The following is a 22500-nucleotide window of genomic DNA, read 5'->3' on the forward strand; positions in this document are numbered from 1 at the left end:
CTTTCGCTAACATTGCTTGTCATGTTATACCTGACGGTAATAACATTCCGCCTCTCATTTATGTCCATATTATGGTATCAGAACCGAGGGAGAAGCACGCACAAATCTGTTCCGTCAGTAGAAGGTAATAATATCATCTTCCTCCGAGTCAAAAGAACATAGCTATTTTAGCACCAAGGAGCAAAGAGAAATATACGACTTCTATAGTCTATTTCTTTTAGCGATGCAGATTTGCACCGACTCGCAGCGGTGGCCCTTTTAGCTCGGAAAAGTTTCCTGATCGCTGATTGGTTGGACGAGATAATTCTAACCAATCAGCGATCAGGAAACTTTTCCGAGCTAAAAGGGCACCGCTGCGAGTCGGTGCAAATCTGTCTCGCTAAAAGAAATGGACTGTAGTGGAACTGGTCAAGTTCAGAACGTGGCTTGATGCAAGTTAACTATTTTTATATTTTAGTAGTGTCAATTCTCATTTAGAGAATTATTATAATCATTGTTATTATTATTATTATTATTATTATTACTATTATTATTATTATTATTATTATTACTTGCTAAGCTACAACCCTAGTTGGAAATGCAGGATGCTTTAAGCCCAAGGGCTCCAACAGGGAAAATAGCCCAGTGAGGAAAGGAATCAAGGAAAAATAAAATCTTTTAAGAAGAGTAACATTATTAAAATAAATATCTCCTATATAAACTATATAAACTTTAACAAAACAAGAGGAAGAGAAATAAGATAGATTAGTGTGCCCGAGTGTATCCTCAAGCAAGAGAACTCTAAAGACAGCGGGAGACCACGGTACAGAGCCTATGGCACTACCCATTGTTCTATGACATTATTATAGGTACAATGCTGTTACTGTTCTTAAAATATTTTATTTTGATTATTTATTACTTTTTTGTAGCTTTTCTATTTCTTTATTTCCTTTCCTAACTGGGCTATTTTTCCCCGTTGGAGCCCTTGGGCTTATAGCATCTTGCTTTTCAACTAGGGTTGTAGCTTGGCTAATGATAATAATAATAATAATAATAATAATGATAATAATAATAATAATAATAATACAAACTCACCTACTCATCTAATCAAGAGTTAATAAATGAACAATTATTTAATGATATCAGCGAGTAATTAACTACTCTTCACAAGCCGAGATTTGTATATAAAATTTTATAGCTTCTATATTTCCAGCAGCTTCTTCAGGAAACTAAAAAATATCTTGATATTTTTTTTCCCAATAACAAACATTTCTTCTTTTTTCAATAATATATTTACGTACTATTCTCTATATATCTTTAAAAATAACCTGTGGATTTCAGATTAAAAACATTTTACCAAACTGCTCTTCTCAGACTAAAGGCCCATGGACCAGCAACCTGGGGTCTTTAGCAAGCCCAAACCAAACGAAAATATTGTTTTATAGGTACAGCAGGATGTTAGAGGCAACTTATATCCTGTTTCTAAGATCCAAAGCAGACAAGAATAAAGGAAAAAAAAAAGAACGCTGAACTAGCCTAACCCTTCTAGGTCTACCTCCTGAGTCATCAGAAGCCATTGCCTGGCCCTACCTGGTCCTAGCTTGGGTGGAGAGGGGGCTTGGGCGCTGATCCTATGTATATTTGGTCAGTCTCAAGGACATTGTCCTGCTAGCTAGGGCAACGTCACTGTCCCTTGCCTCTGCCATCCAAGAGCATCCTCTAAATCCTTTAAAAGTTGTGTGTGTCAGGGAAAACTGAAGTAGAAAAATAAATCCAAAGTTTAACAATAAGGAGAAAGAATCAGTCATTGAGTCGTGTAATCCTAAGAGGATTTCGGATTTCCATTGTGAAAATTGGGGGAAAAAATGACATAGGGTGATACCAGTGATGTAACTCACTCACGTATGAAATTTCCTAGTAAAAAAAGTAGAAATAAAATTTTTTGAATTTATATAAAAAAAAGGGAAAATGGCAGTTTCTTCAAGAGTTACAATGATTTTACAGAAAGTAGAATCGAAAATCAAATATAAAAATGGATACCTGTAATAAGGTGTTGTCGCCTGAAAATGTGAATATAAAAAAAAACAAAGGTAAAAATTAACTTTGTTTATCTACCTATGTATCAGATATATGTGTATGTATATATATATGTATGTATATATTATATGAATGAGAGAGAGAGAGAGAGAGAGAGAGAGAGAGAGAGAGAGAGAGAGATAAACTGAATGCATTAAAGTATAAAAGAGATAAGGGGGGATTTAATCCAAATATAAAAATAGTTACAGGTGATAATCGTACTAGTAATTTAATCTCTACATAAAAGCAAATGCCTAAATATAAGGCAAAGTAAGTATGAATGTATATTTAAAGGAGGGAGAGAGAGAAAAGTTTCACATACAACATATGTTGAACATTATAGCATGAGATATATATATATATATATATATATATAAAACCCTTTACATATATGGCATTGATTTTTACTGTCTCTAACGTCTAACTACCAAATCAAATGAATACTTAAAATCAATTTAAAATGCTGTCAAATGTACATTTAAACAAAATCATAGTTTAGACTGAGCGAAAGCTCTGATGTGTGTGTGTGTGTGTGTGTGTGTGTAGTTCTGAACCGTGATAATGATACTTGAACAAATTACCTTTCATGACACGCTTCAGTTACATGTTAACTTTTTAAAAAAATAGTTTTACAAATACAAATACCCCATATATATATATATATATATATATATTTATATATACATATATATTCATATATTTATAAATATATATATACATATATATATGAAAATGTATATATATATATATATATATATATTGCAATTTACAACTTCCATGAATACCAGACACTTTCATTTTAATCATCATTATCTACCATAAACTCCGTCCAAATATAAATAAAAAAAATGAAAAAAAATGCACCCATTTCATCCAACGTCACCCGTGGCCTTTTCGCGGTTACCCCAAAAATATCAGCTATGCAACGCTACCGATATATCCATAGTTAGCAGGAAAACAGATGGCCTTCCAAATGATATGAATTCTCCCAATATATCTCGCTCGTTCCACCAGTTGATCACACACAAACCCATCTTCAGCGCTCGCGAGCAAAATACCTCCGTTCCGGCCACTTTGCGACTTACGAAAGCCACTTGATTGATTTGATGATTCTACGAAAGATATAATTTAGAAAATAAAAAAGCTTCATCAAAAACCCATTTTGCCTTTCCCTCTTTAGATAGATATATAAAAAAAATATAAAAGATGGAGGAAGATGAATAAGAAAAAAAATATCACGTCACGGTAACGAATAGGAAAGGGGGTTTGGGGGCCAATGATGATCTTTCTATTTTTTTTTCTTTCTCTCTCTCTTTAGATAACAAACGAGTGTGCAAAAGTATGCGGCCGTGTATATAAAGGTACGTGGCACGGCCGAAAAGCACATCACTCCTTCGGGTTCTCCCATCGCAAGCGCATCTTCGCCATACCTCAATACCGCAACGATGTTCTTCAAGGTATCATTCTACGACGAAGAATTTATTCGATCGTTCGATAATTTCGAAGACTTGTGATGGTGTTAACTAAGAAAAACAAATTAAAACTGAAAATTTTAATTTTAGTGATTATATGCAGACGAATTTTTTTTTTTTTTTTGAAAATTTAATTTTTTTTTTTTTTGCGTCTACCTTTTCGATTCTTAATATTTTTTTTTCCCTTCGTCATTCCAACAGGTGACTCTTCTGGCCCTCTTTGGATTGGCCCTTGCGTCTCCAGACGATAGCTTTGGGCCTCAAGCTAAGGATTATCAGGTGATATATTCCTTCTCTTCATTTTCATCTATATGATATATATATATATATATATATACTGTATATGTCTGTGTGTCTATGTATATAGATAATATACGTACATACATAGGTATGTATATATATGTATGTATGTATGTGTATATATGTATATATATATATATATATATATACATACATACATACATACATATATATATATATATATATATACGTAGAATTGATTACTGACGCCATATAAAAATCTAATTGTAAAGTAGATTAACTTATTTACTAAAACATTAGCATCACTAATGAGATGAAATTATAAAAATCATACAATACTTAAAAACTAATAAATGATATGAAATTATAAAAACCTTACAATCCTTCAAAACTATTGCGTCAAAGAAACTATGAAAAGATTGTAAAGGGAGGCTGAAACATAGCACCCAAACTTTAGAAAACTTAAAAAGTTTTTTTCTTTTATGCTTGAAAATGCTTTGAACCAATTTCATACTGAATGTTTTTCTGAATGTTTTTCCCCACAGAGTCAACCAATGCCTTACAATTTCGCCTACGGAGTAAAAGACGAATACGCCGGAGCGAATTACGGACACAACGAGGACTCCGATGGGAAGTCAGTCAAGGGCTCCTACACCGTTCAGCTTCCTGATGGCCGCATACAAAAGGTGAGAAAGAGAGAGAGAGAGAGAGAGAGAGAGAGAGAGAGAGAGAATATCATTCGCAAACTTTCAACAAATAGAGAGGTCTGTCTGTACAGTCTTAAATCTTGCTGAGAGAGAGAGAGAGAGAGAGAGAGAGAGAGAGAAATAAAATATCATTCGCAAACTTTCAACAAATAGAGAAGTCTGTCTGCATAGTCTTAAATCTTTCTGGAGAGAGAGAGAGAGAGAGAGAGAGAGAGAGAGAGAGAGAAAATATCATTCGCAAACTTCCAACAAATAGAGAAGTCTGTCTGCATAGTCTTAAATCTTTCTGGAGAGAGAGAGAGAGAGAGAGAGAGAGAGAGAGAATATCATTCGCAAACTTTCAACAAATAGAGAAGTCTGTCTGTACAGTCCTCAATCTTTCTGGGAGAGAGAGAGAAGAGAGAGAGAGAGAGAGAGAGAGAGAGTTACCATTAATGTCTGATTAAAAGAACAATATTCGCACTACTGTTTTACTTAATTAAATATACTTACAGTAAATATACTTTCAACAATTATACATTCCGGAAATATACTTTCAGCAAATATATTTTCAGTCGGGTTATAAATGACACATGTCATAATAGATATTTATCATTAAAATGTACGACTCGTAGATATGCCAATTTAAGAACATGGAAAATTCCATTCCACTTCCGGTCAAAAAAAAAATGTATTCAAGTGAAATTAAATCACTTAAGCTTTTGAAATTTGCTACTTAAAGTCTTATTCTTATTGATATTATCATTATCATTCTTTATAATCTTTTTAATCTAAAATTTTCAAATAAGTATTGTAAGTTTAATCAGAAATTTAAGTAATTTTAGTATTATTACTTTTTACCCTTTAATATATAATTAAATAAATTGATACAAAATTATTATAACTAAATTCATTATTACTATAAATAATCAGTTATCACTACAGGTAATTCTTAGAGAATTTAATCAGAAATCTGAATGCGTTTTTTTAGTATTATTATTACCAAAAATTTGGTGGCTATTATGAATAATATCGAATGAAAATTATCCTTATAAAAATAAGTATTACTATCACTATTAACCGTTAATCAATAGAGGCATTTTATAGAGAATTTAATAAGAAATATGACTGCCAGTTTAGTATTGTTATTTTTACTATTTTAATATCCATAAATTTGATCGTTATTATTAAGAATAAAATGGATTGAAACAAATTTATCCTTATCAAAATGACTATTACTACCACTGATAATTATTACTATTATTATTATTATTATTATTATTATTATAATTATTATTATTATTGCCATTTTAATATATAACAACCTGCCTGTTCTTATTATAATAATGAAAGAAATAAATGATCAAAATCATAACTATTTCTAATAACCGTTAATAATTTTTAGAGAATTTAATAACAAATATGACTATCAATTTAATATTATGACCACTTTAATATATAACCTAATTGTTGTTATTATAACATTAATTGAAACAAAATGACCAAAATCACTATCACTATTTCTAATAACTGTTAATAATTTTTAGAGAATTTAATAACAAATATGACTATCAATTTAATATTATAAACCATTTTAATATATGATAACCTAATTGTTGTTATTATAACAATAACTGAAACAAAACTATTACTATTACCATTTGAGTATACAATAACCTGCCTGTTGTTATTATAACAATAAATGAAACAAAACTATTACTATTAGTATATTAGTATACAATAACCTGCCTGTTGTTATTATGACAATAACTGAAACAAAGCTATTACTGTTACCATTTGAGTATACAATAACCTGCCTGTTGTTATTATAACATTAATTGAAACAAAATGACCAAAATCATTATCACTATTTCTAATAGCCGTTAATCACTCCCCCAGGTCGAATATATAGCCGATCACTTCAACGGGTTCCAAGCAAAGGTTAGCTACCAAGGAGAAGCCCAGTATCCCCACGAGTACGGACCAGCCATCACTTTCAAGCCACAGGGATACAAGGCCCCAAACACGTATAATTAATCGAGGAAAAGATGAAGGATGTTGTTGACAAATTTTTATTAATACTCTTCGCAAAGCTAGTCAAGGGGATACCATGTTATGTTGAATAAAGTTGCATTAATTAAGATATTGGAGTTTTCTTTGCACGATTTTTTTTTTGGTATGATCCTGCTGTTTCACTAGAAAGTATTACATCATGAAAGCGATGCATTATTACACATGCAGGTGTATATATATATATATATATATATATGTATATATACATAAATTGATATATATATTTTTTGTGTAAGTATATATACTGTACATAATAATTGGATGGGCTAAGTCTTCCTGTATACTTATATCTATCGGTACTCGCGTTGGAGTCCTTTGCAGGATATATATATATATATATATATGAAAGGAATTTCATTAAGGGTGTGATCCCGTGGTAAAACGAATTTGACATTAAAGTGAAAGGGTGCCATATATATATATATATATATATTATATATATATATATATATATATGAATGATTTGTTTTAATGTGGTTATTGGTCTTTGAGTATTTTATTTTAATTGTCCATTACTTCTCCTGTAGTGTACTTATTTCGATGTTTCCTTTCCTCCCTTGGCTATTTTGCCCCGTTGGAGCTCTTGGGCTTATAGCATTTTGCTTTTCCAGCTAGGGTTGTAGCTTAGGTAGTAATGTAATAAAATATATATATATATATATATATATATATTATTCTAATGATAAAAAATCATTATAATGAATTATAACCAATTACTTTTATCCGCATAAATTGTGTGATATATCAATTTTTACTTCGAATGCATTAAACAATCTTTATAAATTAATATCTATGGCTAAAATATCACCCATTCCTTACAGAGAGAGAGAGAGAGAGAGAGAGAGAGAGAGAGAGAGATTAAATGTTCCAGAACTTAATTATAAAGTGTATTCACGCAAGAGCATTTGAAAAAAAAAAAAAAAAAAAAAAAAAAAAAAAGCGGCCAGTTCACGTGGTAATTAAAACCTGTTAAAGAGATTGAGCAATGGATCGCCTATGATGAATTACCTTTTGCTGATTAATTTGCAAAAACTCATTATCATATCTCTAATGAGGGCCTATATCCATTACGGCTACAGAACACACGATATCATAGGACCCTTTTAATTTCATTATAACTGTAATTCATGAGTTTACGGCACCAAACTCTCGGGGAAACATTATACCTAATTATGATCTTCTCTATTGTTTCTTTAATGCTTCCAGTTAGTATGTGTGTATGTATGAATGCACGTGTATATATATATACCTATATATATATATATATATATATATACACACAAACATGTATGTGTGTGTATGTTTGTAAGCGACCCGATGGACAGGGAAAGCCCAGCGTGACTGGAAATAAATAATACATATTTACATATATAACCAGACACTTGTTCTTTACTACAAAGGGAAGATATATATGCATGTATGTGTGTGTGTATATATATATATATATATATAGTGTATATATATATGTGTGTATACATACATATATATATATGTATATATATATATATGTATATATATACATATATATACTCTCTTATTCTCACCGGAACCTACAGAAAACTATCATCTCTAAAGGATATTATTTTATTTCCTCCACAGTGAAAATTCCTCTAATGTTACATTTGAATGGCAAACCTCTTCCTTCCTGCCTCCGATATTTTCAAGCTAGTCCTTTCAAACATACATAAACAAATAACTAAATAAAATGTAAACTTCTTTATAAGTCAATAAAAAAGGTAAAAAAAGCTTTCATTATCACACGAAAATTATAAGTTTCCATTTTTCTAAACCTTATAATTACACTTCTCAATATCTTCAGCCCAAAAATATGTAAAATCCGAAAAAACCATAAAAATATGTTGTAACATTCGGAGATAAAATCATAAATATTTTGTAAAAACCGGTGAAAAAGTCATCATAAAAATATATTGTAACTACCGGAGAAAAAGCCATCATAAATATTTTGTAAAAACGAGAAAAATCATCATCAAAATATATTGTAAAAATCGGAGATGAAATCACCATGATACATATTGTAAAGACCGGTGAAAGGTATCAATATATTATAAAAACCAGTGAAAAAGTCATCATAGATATATTGTAAAAACCAGACAAAAGGTCATCATAAAAACTATATTGTAAAAACCGGTGAAAAAGTCATCAAAGATAAATTGTAAAAACCAGACAAAAGGTCATCATAAAAACTATATTGTAAAAACCGGTGAAAAAAGTCATCAAAGATAAATTGTAAAAACCAGACAAAAGGTCATCATAAAAACTATATTGTAAAAACCGGTAAAAAAGTCATCAAAGATAAATTGTAAAAACCAGACAAAAGGTCATCATAAAAACTATATTGTAAAAACCGGTGAAAAAGTCATCAAAGATAAATTGTAAAAACCAGACAAAAGGTCATCAAAAAAACTATATTGTAAAAACCGGTGAAAAAGTCATCAGCATAAAGGCTGAACGATATTTCAAAAGGGAGATAAAATATGCAAATAGCAGGTACTACTAAACTTTAGCTACTAATTGGAACTCATTTCGTCAAAAAGGGGAATATTTGTATTTCTGAGAGAGAGAGAGAGAGAGAGAGAGAGAGAGAGAGAGAGAGAGATATTCGTCAAAAATGGGGAAATTCTTATTTTCAACTCGTCAAAAATGGGGAAAGTCTTATTTTCAACAGGATATAAGAGAGAGAGAGAGAGAGAGAGAGAGAGAGAGAGAGAGAGAGAGTTTAGTAAAAGAAAACGGCCTAATTTTGGTTTTCGAGAGAAAAAGTGTTTCGTCAAAAAGGGGTAAATTTTTATTATCGAGAGAGAGAGAGAGAGAGAGAGAGAGAGAGAGAGAGAGATAATTAGGTTGAGAGGCAGAAAGGGATGCAGAAATAAGTGGATATGAGAATTGGAATGTCTGTATTAACATTTCCAGCTTCCCCATCGAACTTTTTTTTTTTTAACTTTTTTTTTAACCGAAAAAGGATTATCCCGGAATATTGGAAAAGATTAAAAAGAAGTATTCTCTCTCTCTCTCTCTCTCTCTCTCTCTCTCTCTCTCTCTCTCTCTCTCTCTTTTTTTTTAAAGAGGTCGACTTTAAATACTGTTGAGTACTTTTCATAATTCGCTTTCACGTTAATGATATGGAAACGAACCAAACTGTTTTTATAGACAGGTATGTACTCTTAGGTATTAATATACGTATACATAAATTCATACAGAGATGGATATACATTTTATTTATATACATTTGTATATATAATTATATAAATATATTATATATATATATTACATATATATATATATATAAATATTCATATATACATATATATCTATATATATACATATATACATATATATATATACATATATATATATATATATATATATAAATTCTTGCAACATTATATACAAACTCATATACATACATACACACTTTCAATATATATATATATATATACACACACACACACACACATATATATATATATATATATGTGTGTGTGTGTGTGTGTGTGTGTGTGTGTATCTATTACGATACTGCTGTGCCAAAATCAAATATGAAATATTTTTGAACTGACGTGACGTACTATTACATAACGTCTGTATTAGGTAATATATCAAAAGACAACATTAACAAAATAAACACAACATTATCACATTCGTTTGAAGCTATGTGCAAACGGGACGGTCTATTTATTGAACTACATGTTAAATATTATAACTTTTACTTATACTGAAAACTGCTATAACCTAATATTTTTCATTCTACATTTTACTAAATAATAATCTATTTAAATGCAATGAACATGGAAATAGGTATGATGCTAAAATAAAGTAAACTGAAATTAAGAATAAAATTACAAAGTAATTTTTAAAGATTTATTTGTATCCTGGGTTAGAGTTCTCTTGCTTGAGAGTACACTCGGGCACACTGCTATCTAGTTTCTCTTCCTCTTGTTTTGTTAAAGTTTTTATAGTTTTTATAGGAAATATTTATTTTAATGTTGTTACTATACTTAAAAAATATTTTATTTTTCTTTATTTCCTTTCCTCACTGGGCTATTTTCCCTGTTGGGGCCTCTGGGCTTATAGCATCCTGCTTTTCCAACTAGGGTTGTAGCTTAGCATTTAATAATAATAATAATAATAATAATAATAATAATAATAATAATAATAATAATAATAATAATAATAATTTCCGAGTTGTGAAAAAATAATTGACAACTATACCCAGCTATACTGAGAAAAAATTTCTGAAAATTAACAATAATGATAAATGCTACAATGACTAATAAACAATACTATCTAAAATACCTGTGGGGTTGAAACCCCCAACAAAAAAATACTTTGATGTAAAAATAACAGAACAGAAAACGAGCAATTTCCGAGGGGAGACTTATCAAATTAGAGAGTAACCCTTCCAGCTAAGAGTCTCTTCGCGTAACGATGGCGTTGCGTTATTGATTGCTTGCTCCGCACCAAGTCACTCCATTCCTCCACCCTTGCCCCATATACAGAAGAGAAGCCTTAGCGCTCGCTTTTCCGCACCAACTCCCCCTTCGAAACAATAAGTAAAGGGGAGCATCTTCGCCGATTGGGAAAAGTAAATATAAAGAGATTGGGAAATTGAGCAAACAATCTACGGTATTTCGTGCTGAAGAAGAAATTAACCAACTTATCACGTGTGTACAGACACAAGAAGTGAAGACACGCGCAGAGAGAGAGAGAGAGAGAGAGAGAGAGAGAGAGAGAGAGAGAGAGAGAGAGAGAGAGAGAGAGAGAGCTATTCTTCGATGCCATAACCTAAGCAGCTACAATAAACTCGATCTAATTTGAAATACAAATATTTCATCGACACCATTTTTGTGACTATTCGAAAAGCCTTAATAATAACTACTAATATTTACAAAACATTATTGACAAACATCAAATGCTTACAAACAAGTATGTATTAACACTTATCTATTCGGATTAGAAATTTTCCTGGATATTTTGATAAACCTACATTGTTTCAATAATAGCTCAAAGATTTCTTTTAAAACATTAGTTCTCTCAGCGGAAATATCAAATAATTCTATTGATGAAGAAACAATTATAAACTATTTTCCCCCCATAAATAATATCCAGTCATACTAATGCGTTTCTATTTTTATGGTTATAAAGCGAAACCATGAAAAAAAGTTCATTTATCATCTTAATGATTTGACAGATCACGGATTTCATAATAAATTAGATCGAACTTTCAAAGGGTCACCAGCAAAAAAAAAAAATAAAAAAAAAATCGAAAAATAGTGTGAAAAAAAAATAAACCGATTTTAAAAAATTTCTTCAGACATTTTCCAGCAATAATAGAATAAATACATTGATCATATATTCAGAAAACTTAAAATTAAGGTTTTAATTTAAAAATTCGAAAAATAAAGTGAATAAAATATATTTAAAACCGATTTTAAACAATTTCCTCAGACATTTCCAACAATAATAAAATAAATACATTGATCATAAATTTAGAAACCTTAAAATTAAGTTTTTAAATGAAAAATTCGAAAAATAAGGAGGAAAAAAAATTAAAACTGATTTTAAATAATTTCCTCAGACATTAACCAGCAATAATAAAATAAATACATTGATCATAAATTTAGAAACCTTAAAATTAAGTTTTAAATGAAAAATTCGAAAAATAAAGTGAAAACATTTTGTAAACTGATTTTAAACAATTACCTCACATTTTTCAGAAATAATAAAATAAATACATTGATCATAAATTTAGGAACCCTAAAATTAACTACTTTTCTCTACAATATATTACAAACAAAATGTCACAAAGACACTTTGGACTTGGGTTGCTAAAATATTTATGTACACAAGGGCACAATTCTAATAACATATTGCTTAATTAAACATTTTCACGTATATTGGAATGCCTAGTAATTTGGCAAACTAATGATTATTTCTAAATTACTACCCTATAAAGCTATATTGATACACACATCCCCACATTAAAAAAAAAAAAAAAAATAAAAAAATAAAAAAATAAAAAAAACCAGCCAAGGTAATTTAACCAAATTAGACGAGGATCCTACAAAAAAAATTGACAGCCTTTGAAAACGGCTTTCCTTCAAAGAACTTGGAAATGGAATAGTTACCATCCTCATCCCGGTAATACCAGGAGAAAGACGGAAATATTTTAAATTTAGGACACACTAATAAACGCCCAACAGTCCAAAGAGGACAAGAAATCACTAACAAAATGGTCAATTGAAGTAATCATGAAAAAAATGCTAACTATTTGCATACAATTTCAATTTCAATTTGAATACAGTATTTCATTGAAAAAAGCAAATGTTCAAAAAGACCCGCGAAAACCCTATATAATAAAGAGCAAGTGTATGGCTATAGAGTATATTGTATAATATATAATATATATATATATATATATATATATATATATATATATATATATATATATATATATATATATATATATATCTTACCAATCAATCTCAGCTCTCCCCGTCCCTCGGATAAGGGGGAGAGGTAGTAGTCATACCTTGGAGAGAGGGGAGTACATGCCAATAAACGATTTAAAGGCCGCTCATGAATGGCAGGGGTAAGGGACAGTGACATTGCCCTATCGAGAAGGACAATGCCCTAGCCTAGAGACTAACCATATATACATATGATCAGCGCCCAAGGCCCCTCTCCAACCAAGCTAGGACCAAGGAGGGCCAGGCAATGGCTGCTGATGACTCGGCAGATAGACCTATAGGCTCCCCCAAACCCCCTATACTTAGCTCACAACGATGGTGATGTTGCAGCGACCAAAGAAACTAACAAGTTTGAGCGGGACTCGAACCCCAGTCTGGCGTTTGCCAGTCAGGGAAGTTACCCCATCAGCCACCGCAACCCTTTAGCTGTCATTTTTTACGGGTCGCATACACTAGTATTAAAATAACCACCAAGAGAAGAACAAATTATAGTTTTTAATGTCATAGATATATAGTTGAATATTTATTGGCCAGACCTTCTCTCCAATTAATCATTCTATTGAGAGGAGACTATCATTGCAAGTTAATTTTACATTATATGTATATATATATATATATATATATAATTATATATATATATATATATAATTATATATATATATATATATATATATATATATATATATATATATAGATATATATCTATAATTATATCTGTGTATATATATATACACACACACACACACACACATATATATATATATATATATATATATATATATATATATATATCTATAATTATATATGTGTGTATACACACACACACACACATATATATATATATATAAATATATATATATATATATATATATATATATATATATATATGTATATATATATATTTCTCCTTACTCCTAGAGTTTGTAGACATTAGATAATAACGAACATATATTTTCTCAGCAACCCTTCAAGATCAGGTATAAAGGCACAGACAGAAGTTGAACACTGATAACATGTTCATAATACAAGTTCCCAAATAGTTATCAACATTGTCGTAAACTTGCCAGTTCAAGTTTCATGGTAGTGTGGGGGCTAACTTATCCGCTACGAAGATAATAATTCAATATACGTCGAAATACATACACACACGTGCACACAATTACCCGTACATACACAAATACAAACATACATTATATATATATATATATATATATATATATATATACACACACACATATATATATATATATATATTTATATATGTATGTATATATCATCATCATCAGCCGATACTAATCCACTGCAGAACAAGGGCCTCAGACATGTCCTTCCACTTGCAAGATGTATCACAAACACACACACACACACACACATATATATATATATATATATATATATATATATATATATATATGTATATACATATATAAATTGAAAACGAAACCCCACAGCTGGGATACGAACCTAAAAAACGGCAGACTGTGGTAAGGTTAACACTTAACCATAAAAAAAAAAAATCTCTCTCTACCAGCAAAGAAAAGTATTGAAGCGTCTATTTCTTAAAAGACTGGAAGATATGCACAGTTTACTAGCCGAAATTTTTAGCCCAATACATATTATGTATATGTAATATTTTTTCACTGTCTTAAAAAAAAAAAAAAAAAAAAAAAAAAAAAAAAAAAAAAAACATGGTAACACTCATTAACTCTTTATTGACTTCATTCCATATCATTAAAGCTCCCTCATTTACCTACAACTAATAATAGGTAGCCGTTTAGACTTTTCTTACACAAACTGCTACCATCACAATGTCACTAATAATCTCTTTTTTTTTTTATTATTAATTACCTTCTGTTCATTGCCTCTTGCAATCCCATTTATCGATCACTTTCTCGGTCTCCCGCTCTTGCTTCCCTTCAACAGTTCCAATAACTTTCACGAGGAACTACAACATGCAATTAACATCAGAATTCCAGACAAAAAAAGCTGCAACTCCTCTCAAAAGCATGAGCTGCTAGATCGACTTCTAGACAATCCCGTGAACTTCCCGATAAGGCATTAACACCAATTTTCTTTCTATAAAATCTTAAATTTTCTATATCAGTCAAAATTGCAATAAAAGTCTAGAAATTCTAACTTCATTGCCATTTAACAAAAGAGCAATGGCTTTAGATTTCATTAAAAAAAATAATAATAATAAATCTTGTGATGTACGAACGTTGTTCTCATGAACAGTTATAACATTTAACGAAACTAACATTCATGCTTGGTTTGACTGTTTTGTTTCCAAAAACTTAACTAATATTTTATTTTTACATGGACATAGGTTCAACCATTTTTTTTTTATTTGGGACTACTAATGTGCCAGATGTAATGCTAAAGGAACATAATGATTATAATTGTTAATAAACTTGGCAATTTTATGAGTGCTTAAAGAGAAACTTGGGCCGAATACACGATTCAAAAGATGATGAGGTTCGTGAGGTTTAATTTAAGAAGGTAGCGCAAATAAGCACAAACCTATCATACTGTTTACACCTCATTAGTAGATAAAGATGAATACTAAATATGTTGCACTGATATAGTATTTCAGACCAGGCTAAAATTATCATACCGGTCTCCATCTTTTGCTTCTCAGCAAGAGTCAAATCTTCCCTAACTTAGGCATCAATTTATTGGTTTTTGCCATATGTAACTCACGCATCCTCCATAGGTTACCCTGAACATACAAGGAACATAATGATATGCCACCTAAAGCGATTCTCCTCCTCCCTGTCTCCTCACCAAAATGACAAAGCTCCTCTACCTTCTCTTTATTTGTATTTAGAATAAGGGTACTTGATCTGGAATTAGACAATCAACCCTTCTTAGAAGATAACAAATCTAACAGAATATTTAACCTACTGAAGACCTCTAAATGCGTCAATCTATAGTATAAGTGTCACCCAATGATTATTTTTTAAACACCGGTAATGGAAATAATCAAGTCTCTTAAGTTGGAGAGCAAGTGATAGCCTTCACTCTGCACCATATAAGGATAGTAACCAATCATTGCATAAAGTGACCTCCTTTTTCACATTGGGCCTTTATGATCATCATTATTATTATTACTAGCTAAGCTACAGCCCTAATTGGAAAAGCAGGATACTATAAGCCAAAGGGCTCCAACAGGGATAAATAGCCAGTGATGAAAGAAAACAAGGAACTAAACAAGCTACAAAAGAAGTACTGAACAATTAAAATGAATTATTTTAAGAACAGAAACAATATTAAAATAGATCTTTCTTATATAAAATTTAGAAAGAGACCTACATTTCTAAAATAAGCATTCAAACACCTGTCGCCATGGAGCAGCATTTTTGCTGATCTCTAATAAAGGTGGATAGAAGAACCTGGATAGCCAAATACATCAATAAAATCCCTTTGCCAATCCAATCCTTGTTGCCAAACAATAATTTCGCTGCCTAATTATGATCCATGAAACCACTGGCATGCCACTGATTTCAATAAAATATTTGCAAAGATAAGACATCATCAAAACCTACAGTATTTTGTAACTGTCGAATCAAGTGATGTTTGTCTTGCATTGAAGAGTTTTCAATAAAGATAATTTCAAAGATTACGAATGCCAAAGGCGTCTCAAGTTTTACAAGAATAAATGGGCAAAAATGCGATTATAGTTCACAGAACTACAATTCTTATTATCAGCTCGATGAGAACTCTTATCTGCTGTTGCGTTTTATGAGAATTTATTATATATATATATATATATATATATATATACATATATATATATATATATTCCTGCCACGTTGAGAGGCAACCACCTGGAACACAAAAATCTCCCAAAAATTGCCCTAACTAGCGTATTGTATCTAGAAAAGGGGAGGGGGTTGGAAGGGTTGAATCTGTGTGTGCATATCAATCTAAATATTTGGCCGTTATTATTGATGGATCGTGTACACAAGTATCATGTACAATAATCATTTTTAATCTTATTTTACAGTAATCAAGTATTTAGTTCTATTAAAGACCACCTGTCAATCATAAGCTATATGAAATTAATCCTGAGGTTGTATTTATAAGACTTGCCATAAAGAAAAAAAATCAAAGCTTGCTAGGGGAATCCACTGTAAATTCTACAAAGATAATCATAAGGACATAAATTATTATTATGATTATCATTATCACATGTTAAGCTATAACCCTAGTTGGTAAAGCAAGATGCTATAAGACCAAAGGCTCCAACAGGGAAAAGCAGTCCATTGAGGAGAGGCAACAAGGAAATCATTAATCTACAAGAGATGTAATAAACAATGAAAACAAAATATTTCAAGAACAGTAACATAGCAAATACAAAAGCTTTATAATTCGTTTAGGCATACTTTAATGTTATCCATGTACAGCATCAAAATCAACGTAATTCATAACTCGGTGATTACCGAAGCAATGAAGAGTAAAAGTAATGCATATCAGACTGATCACCGACGCAGCAATAAAGAGAGAGAGAGAGAGAGAGAGAGAGAGAGAGAGAGAGAGAGAGAGAGAGAGAGAGAGAGAGAGACGTCATGCATCAATAAGGAAGTAAAACTCTTTCAGAAGGCGGTAATGCCAAAATACAATTTAAGTGTGTCATTAAAGTCTTCGAGTTGCCTTCTCCTTATTAGAGAAAGGTGTTATATAGAGGAGAAAAGAGACAGTTGGGGGGGGGGGGGAGGAAGATGATGGTGGGAGGTAGGCGGGGGGGGGGGGACTGTATTGGGGGGAGGGGGGTGGCTGTTTGCGGCTCCACATGGCGCTATATATACAGCTGGTAAGTTCATCAAAGGCACCATTTGTTCACCAGGAGCATCTGAAGAACAGCAGTAGCTGACGGTATCAGAAGAACACCAATGGCTTCTAAGGTCTTTATTCCTGTTTAATTTTATAAGTAATAAAATATATATATATATATATATATATATATATATATATATATATATATATATATATATATATATATATATATATATATATATATATATATTATATATATATATATATATATATATATATATATATATATATATATATATAGAGAGAGAGAGAGAGAGAGAGAGAGAGATAATGTATGTGTGTATGTATGTATATGTGTATGTATGTATGTATGTGTGTATATATATATACATATATATATACATATATATATATATATATATATATATATATATATATATATATATATACACACACATATATTTTTATATTACACATATAAATCAGTTTCATAGGATATAATAAAAAAATATATAAAAAAGTAGTTTTCTAACAATAAAAAAAAACATCAAAAGCAGTTTTATAATAATAAAAAAACATCAAAAGCAGTTTTATAAGAAATAATATAAAATACATTAAAAAGCAGTTTTATGATAAAAATACATTAAAAATAGTTTTTCAAGAAATAACAAAAAATCCATAAAAAAGTTTTATAATGATAAAAATACATAAAAAAAAGTTTTACATTAATACAAAATCCATTAAAAGCAGTTTTATGAAAAATAATAACATCAAAAAGCAGTTTTATAATAATAAAAAATACATAAAAACCACTACAAATGAAGATGTACATTCAAGCATGACTAATAATGTTGAAAGCCATGTAACATCAGGTGATTCAGATAATATGTCAAAAAGATGAAATTCGAGTTCCGCAGTGATTACTATTATTAGGATTATTATTATTATTATTACTTGCTAAGCTACAACCCTAGTTAGAAAAGCAGGATGCTATAAGCCCAAGGGCTCCAACAAGGAAAATAGCCCAGTGAGGAAAGGAAACAAGGAAAAAAAATACTTCAAGAACAGTAACATCAAAATAAATATCTCCTATATAAACTATAAAAACTTATTTTTCACCAAAACATAATTTTTCTTTCTTTGCAGGTTGCAATTGTGAGTTTGGTTTTGGTGGGAGCAGCCCTGGGCTTGCCATCGGATTCCTACGGACCCTCTCCTAGCCACCAGCAATCGTACAAGGTAATGATGAAAGATGAAAGGAAATGTCACATAATTTGTAATCTTGCAAACGAACTTTTTCTAAAATCTGACTATTTGTCTTTCCTGGACGGGGTTCAGTCTGAGTAGTGTCAGGAGAGACTATATTACATTTTTGCAAGTGAAACATTAATCATGTTATATATTTTATTTTCTAGATTGTAATAGGATTTTCTAGTACTAGATTTCAGCTTAACTGGAAACTGTTCACAGTCAATAGGATTTTCTAAACTAGATTTCAGCTTAACTGGAAACTGTTCACAGTCAATAGGATTTTCTAAACTAGATTTCAGCTTAACTGGAAACTTTTCACAGTCAATGGGATTTTCTAGTACTAGATTTCAGCTTAACTGGAAACTGTTCAGTCAATAAATCTTTGTTTTTAAGTACTAGATTTCAGCTTAACTCAGTCAGTAAAAACAGTTTTTTTCAAGTTTGTAATAGGAATTTCTAGTACTAGATTTCAGCTTAACTGTAAACTGTCCACAGTCAATAAAAAAAATTTTATTTCAAGTACTAGTTTACACCGCTGAACTAAGTAAAAACAGTTCTTTTTTTCAAGTTTGTAAAAGGAATTTCTAGTACTAGATTTCAGCTTAACTGGACACTGTTGACAGTCAATAAAACCTTTTTTTTCAAGTACTAGTTTTCAGCTTGACTCAGTAAAAACAGTTCTTTTTTCAAGTTTGTAATAGGAATTTTAGTACTAGATTTCAGCTTAACTGGAAACTGTTCACAGTCAATAAAAACTTCTATTTTTTAAGTACTAGATTTCAGCTTAACTCAGTCAGCAAAAACAGTTATTTTTTTCAAGATTGTAATAGAAATTTCTAGTACTAGATATTAGCTTCACTAGAATCTTTTCAGACCGTAAAAACAGTTCTTGAATATATTTTCCTTTTTGTCTGTGTGACATTAATCATATTCTTATATTTTTTTTTTTCAAGAGTGTTATAGGAATTTCTAGTACTATATTTCACCTTAACTAGAACCTTTTCACAACCAGTAAAAACAGTTCTTTATTATATTTCTAATAAATTTCCAAAGAATATTCACTTCCGCAGAATCTCTTAGACACAAATATTTCCAAATAACACTATAATTACCAGCTAGAAATATATATCATAGCGATAGAATTTTAAATGATAGATCAATTTGTTTATTAAGATTTTACAGCATTCAATGTTATATCTAAATAAAAATAATTGCACAGGATGCAAAATAGTAGAAAAAAAAAAAAACTAAAGTTTCTGTCATTTCAATGTGATTTTTTGCAATTCAAACTTAACAATGGGAAAGCCAATCGTAAAACACCTCAAAATACATCGATCTGTTTATTAAACTTGCTTTAAAGCATCCAAGGTTATATCTAAACAAAAAATAAATGCACAAGATGCAAAATAATAGAAAAAATATCTAAATTTCTCTGTCATTGCAATGTAATCTTTTGTAATTCAAACTTAACAATGGGGAAGCCAACCTTAAAACACCCTAAAATACATTTGAAATAAAAAAAAAATAGTTTCCCGGTCGTTTCAATGTAACTTTTTGTAATTCAAACTTAGCAATGGGAGAGCCAATCGTAAAACACCTTAAAATACATTTGAAATAGAAAAAAAATAAAGTTTCCCTGTTATTTCAATGTAATTTTTTTGTAATTCAAACTTAACAATGGGAAACACAATAACAAAACACCTTAAAATACATTTAAAATAGAAAAAAGATAAAGTTTCCCTGTCATTTCAATGTGACTTTTTGTAATTCAAACTTAACAATGGTAGAGCCAATCACAAAACACCTTAAAATACATTTGAGAAAGTTATGGTAAGAATAGTACATAAAGTCGCTTCTAGAAAACGAAATCTATTGCTCGACCATCTGAACTCATTAGAAACTTCAGAAACCGAAAGTCATTTGGCAGATTATGAGAGAGAGAGAGAGAGAGAGAGAGAGAGAGAGAGAGAGAGAGAGAGAGAGAGAGAGAGAGAGAGAGAGAGAGAGAACAATCACATCACTTCATCCTTATATGAATGGAAAAAATTATTTTGAAAATTAAGTTTTATTTTGAAAATAAAGCTTTATTTTGTAAAAGTTTTATTTAAAAAAAGTTTTCTTTTGAAAAGAAAAAGTTTTATTTTCAAAGTAATTTTTCATTTTTTTAAAATAAAAAGCTTTATTTTGAAATAAGTTTTATTTTGGAAATGCAACGTTTTATTTTGAAAATAAAAAGCTTTACTTTGAAAATAAAAGTTTTATTTTAAAAATAAAAATTGTTATTTTGAAAATAAAGTTTTCTCTTGAAAATTAAAACTTTAATTTTGATAATAAAAGTTTCATTTTGATAAAAGTATGACTTATCTTCACCTTACCAGGCACCCCCGATGCCATACAATTTCGTCTACGGCGTCAACGACCAGTATGCCGGTGCCGATTACGGACACAGCGAAGACTCTGACGGGAATACCGTCAAAGGAACATACACTGTCCAACTTCCTGACGGACGACGGCAGACAGTAAGTTGCGAAACACTTTACTATCATTTGGGAGAAAAAAAAAAAAAAAAAAAAAAAAAAAAAAAAAAAAAATCGTAGACAATTTTATTCTGTGAAAAAAAAGCTTCTTCAAACGAGGGAGGGGTGGCTAATGAGAGGATAAAGGAAGCTGTTGCTGTCACATTCATACCTTACAATAGGAAAAAAGGCTAATTCACTACTTCCTTCACTAAGCATATACTAAAATCAATTTATTATTACTTTAATTACTACTATTGTGATCATTATCATTATTATTATTATCATTATTATTATTAAATATTATTATTATTATTACTAACTTAGCTACAACCCTAGTTGGAAAAGCAGGATGCTATGAGCACAAGGGCTTCAACAAGGAAAGTAGCCCAGGGAGGAAAGGAAATAGGAAAAAAAAACAGATAGTCTTCCTGAGTGTACCGTCAAGCAAGAGAACTCTAACCCAAGGCAGTGGAAGACCATGGTACAGAGGCTATGGCACTACCCAAGACTAGAGAACAATGGTTTGATTGTGGAATGTCTTTCACCCGGAAGAGCTGCTTACCTTAGCTAAAGTGTGACTTCTACCCTTACCAAGAGAATACTAGCACTGAAGAATTACAGTGCAATAGTGGCCGATGTGGTAACGTCCCTGACTGGTAAACGCCAGACTGGGGTTCGAGTCCGGCTAAAATTCATTAGTTTCTTTGGTCGCTGCAACCTCACCATCCTTGTGAGCTAAGGATGGGGGGTTTGGGGGAGCCTATAGGTCTATCTGCTGAGTCATCAGCAGCCATTACCTGGCTCTCCTTAGTCCTAGCTTGGGTGCTGTTCATATGTAATATGGTCAGTCTCTAGGGCATTGTCCTGCTTGACAGGGCAATGTCACTGTCCCTTGCCTCTGCCATTCATGAGTGGCCTT

General features: G+C 30.7%; 2 protein-coding genes across 2 annotated transcripts in view; both read left to right on the top strand.

Moving 5' to 3' along the window:
• Nucleotides 1–3455: 3455 nt before the first annotated feature.
• On the top strand, nucleotides 3456–6617 carry LOC137653323 (cuticle protein 18.6-like). Its single transcript, XM_068386691.1, has 4 exons — nucleotides 3456–3512; nucleotides 3729–3806; nucleotides 4334–4474; nucleotides 6374–6617. The coding sequence occupies exons 1-4, from the start codon at nucleotides 3501–3503 to the stop codon at nucleotides 6509–6511; spliced, it is 369 nt and encodes a 122-aa protein (XP_068242792.1). The 5' UTR covers nucleotides 3456–3500; the 3' UTR covers nucleotides 6512–6617.
• Nucleotides 6618–17865: 11248 nt separating this feature from the next.
• Nucleotides 17866–22500, top strand: part of LOC137653324 (pro-resilin-like) — a 4888-nt gene continuing 253 nt past the window's right edge. Inside the window, exons 1-3 of the mRNA XM_068386692.1 lie at nucleotides 17866–17939; nucleotides 18958–19050; nucleotides 21441–21581. Coding sequence (XP_068242793.1) covers nucleotides 17928–17939; nucleotides 18958–19050; nucleotides 21441–21581 — 246 coding nt within the window. The 5' untranslated portion in view covers nucleotides 17866–17927. The remainder of the gene's footprint in view (nucleotides 17940–18957; nucleotides 19051–21440; nucleotides 21582–22500) is intronic.

Source organism: Palaemon carinicauda, chromosome 14, assembly GCF_036898095.1.
Source record: "Palaemon carinicauda isolate YSFRI2023 chromosome 14, ASM3689809v2, whole genome shotgun sequence".
Lineage (NCBI taxonomy): Eukaryota > Metazoa > Arthropoda > Malacostraca > Decapoda > Palaemonidae > Palaemon > Palaemon carinicauda.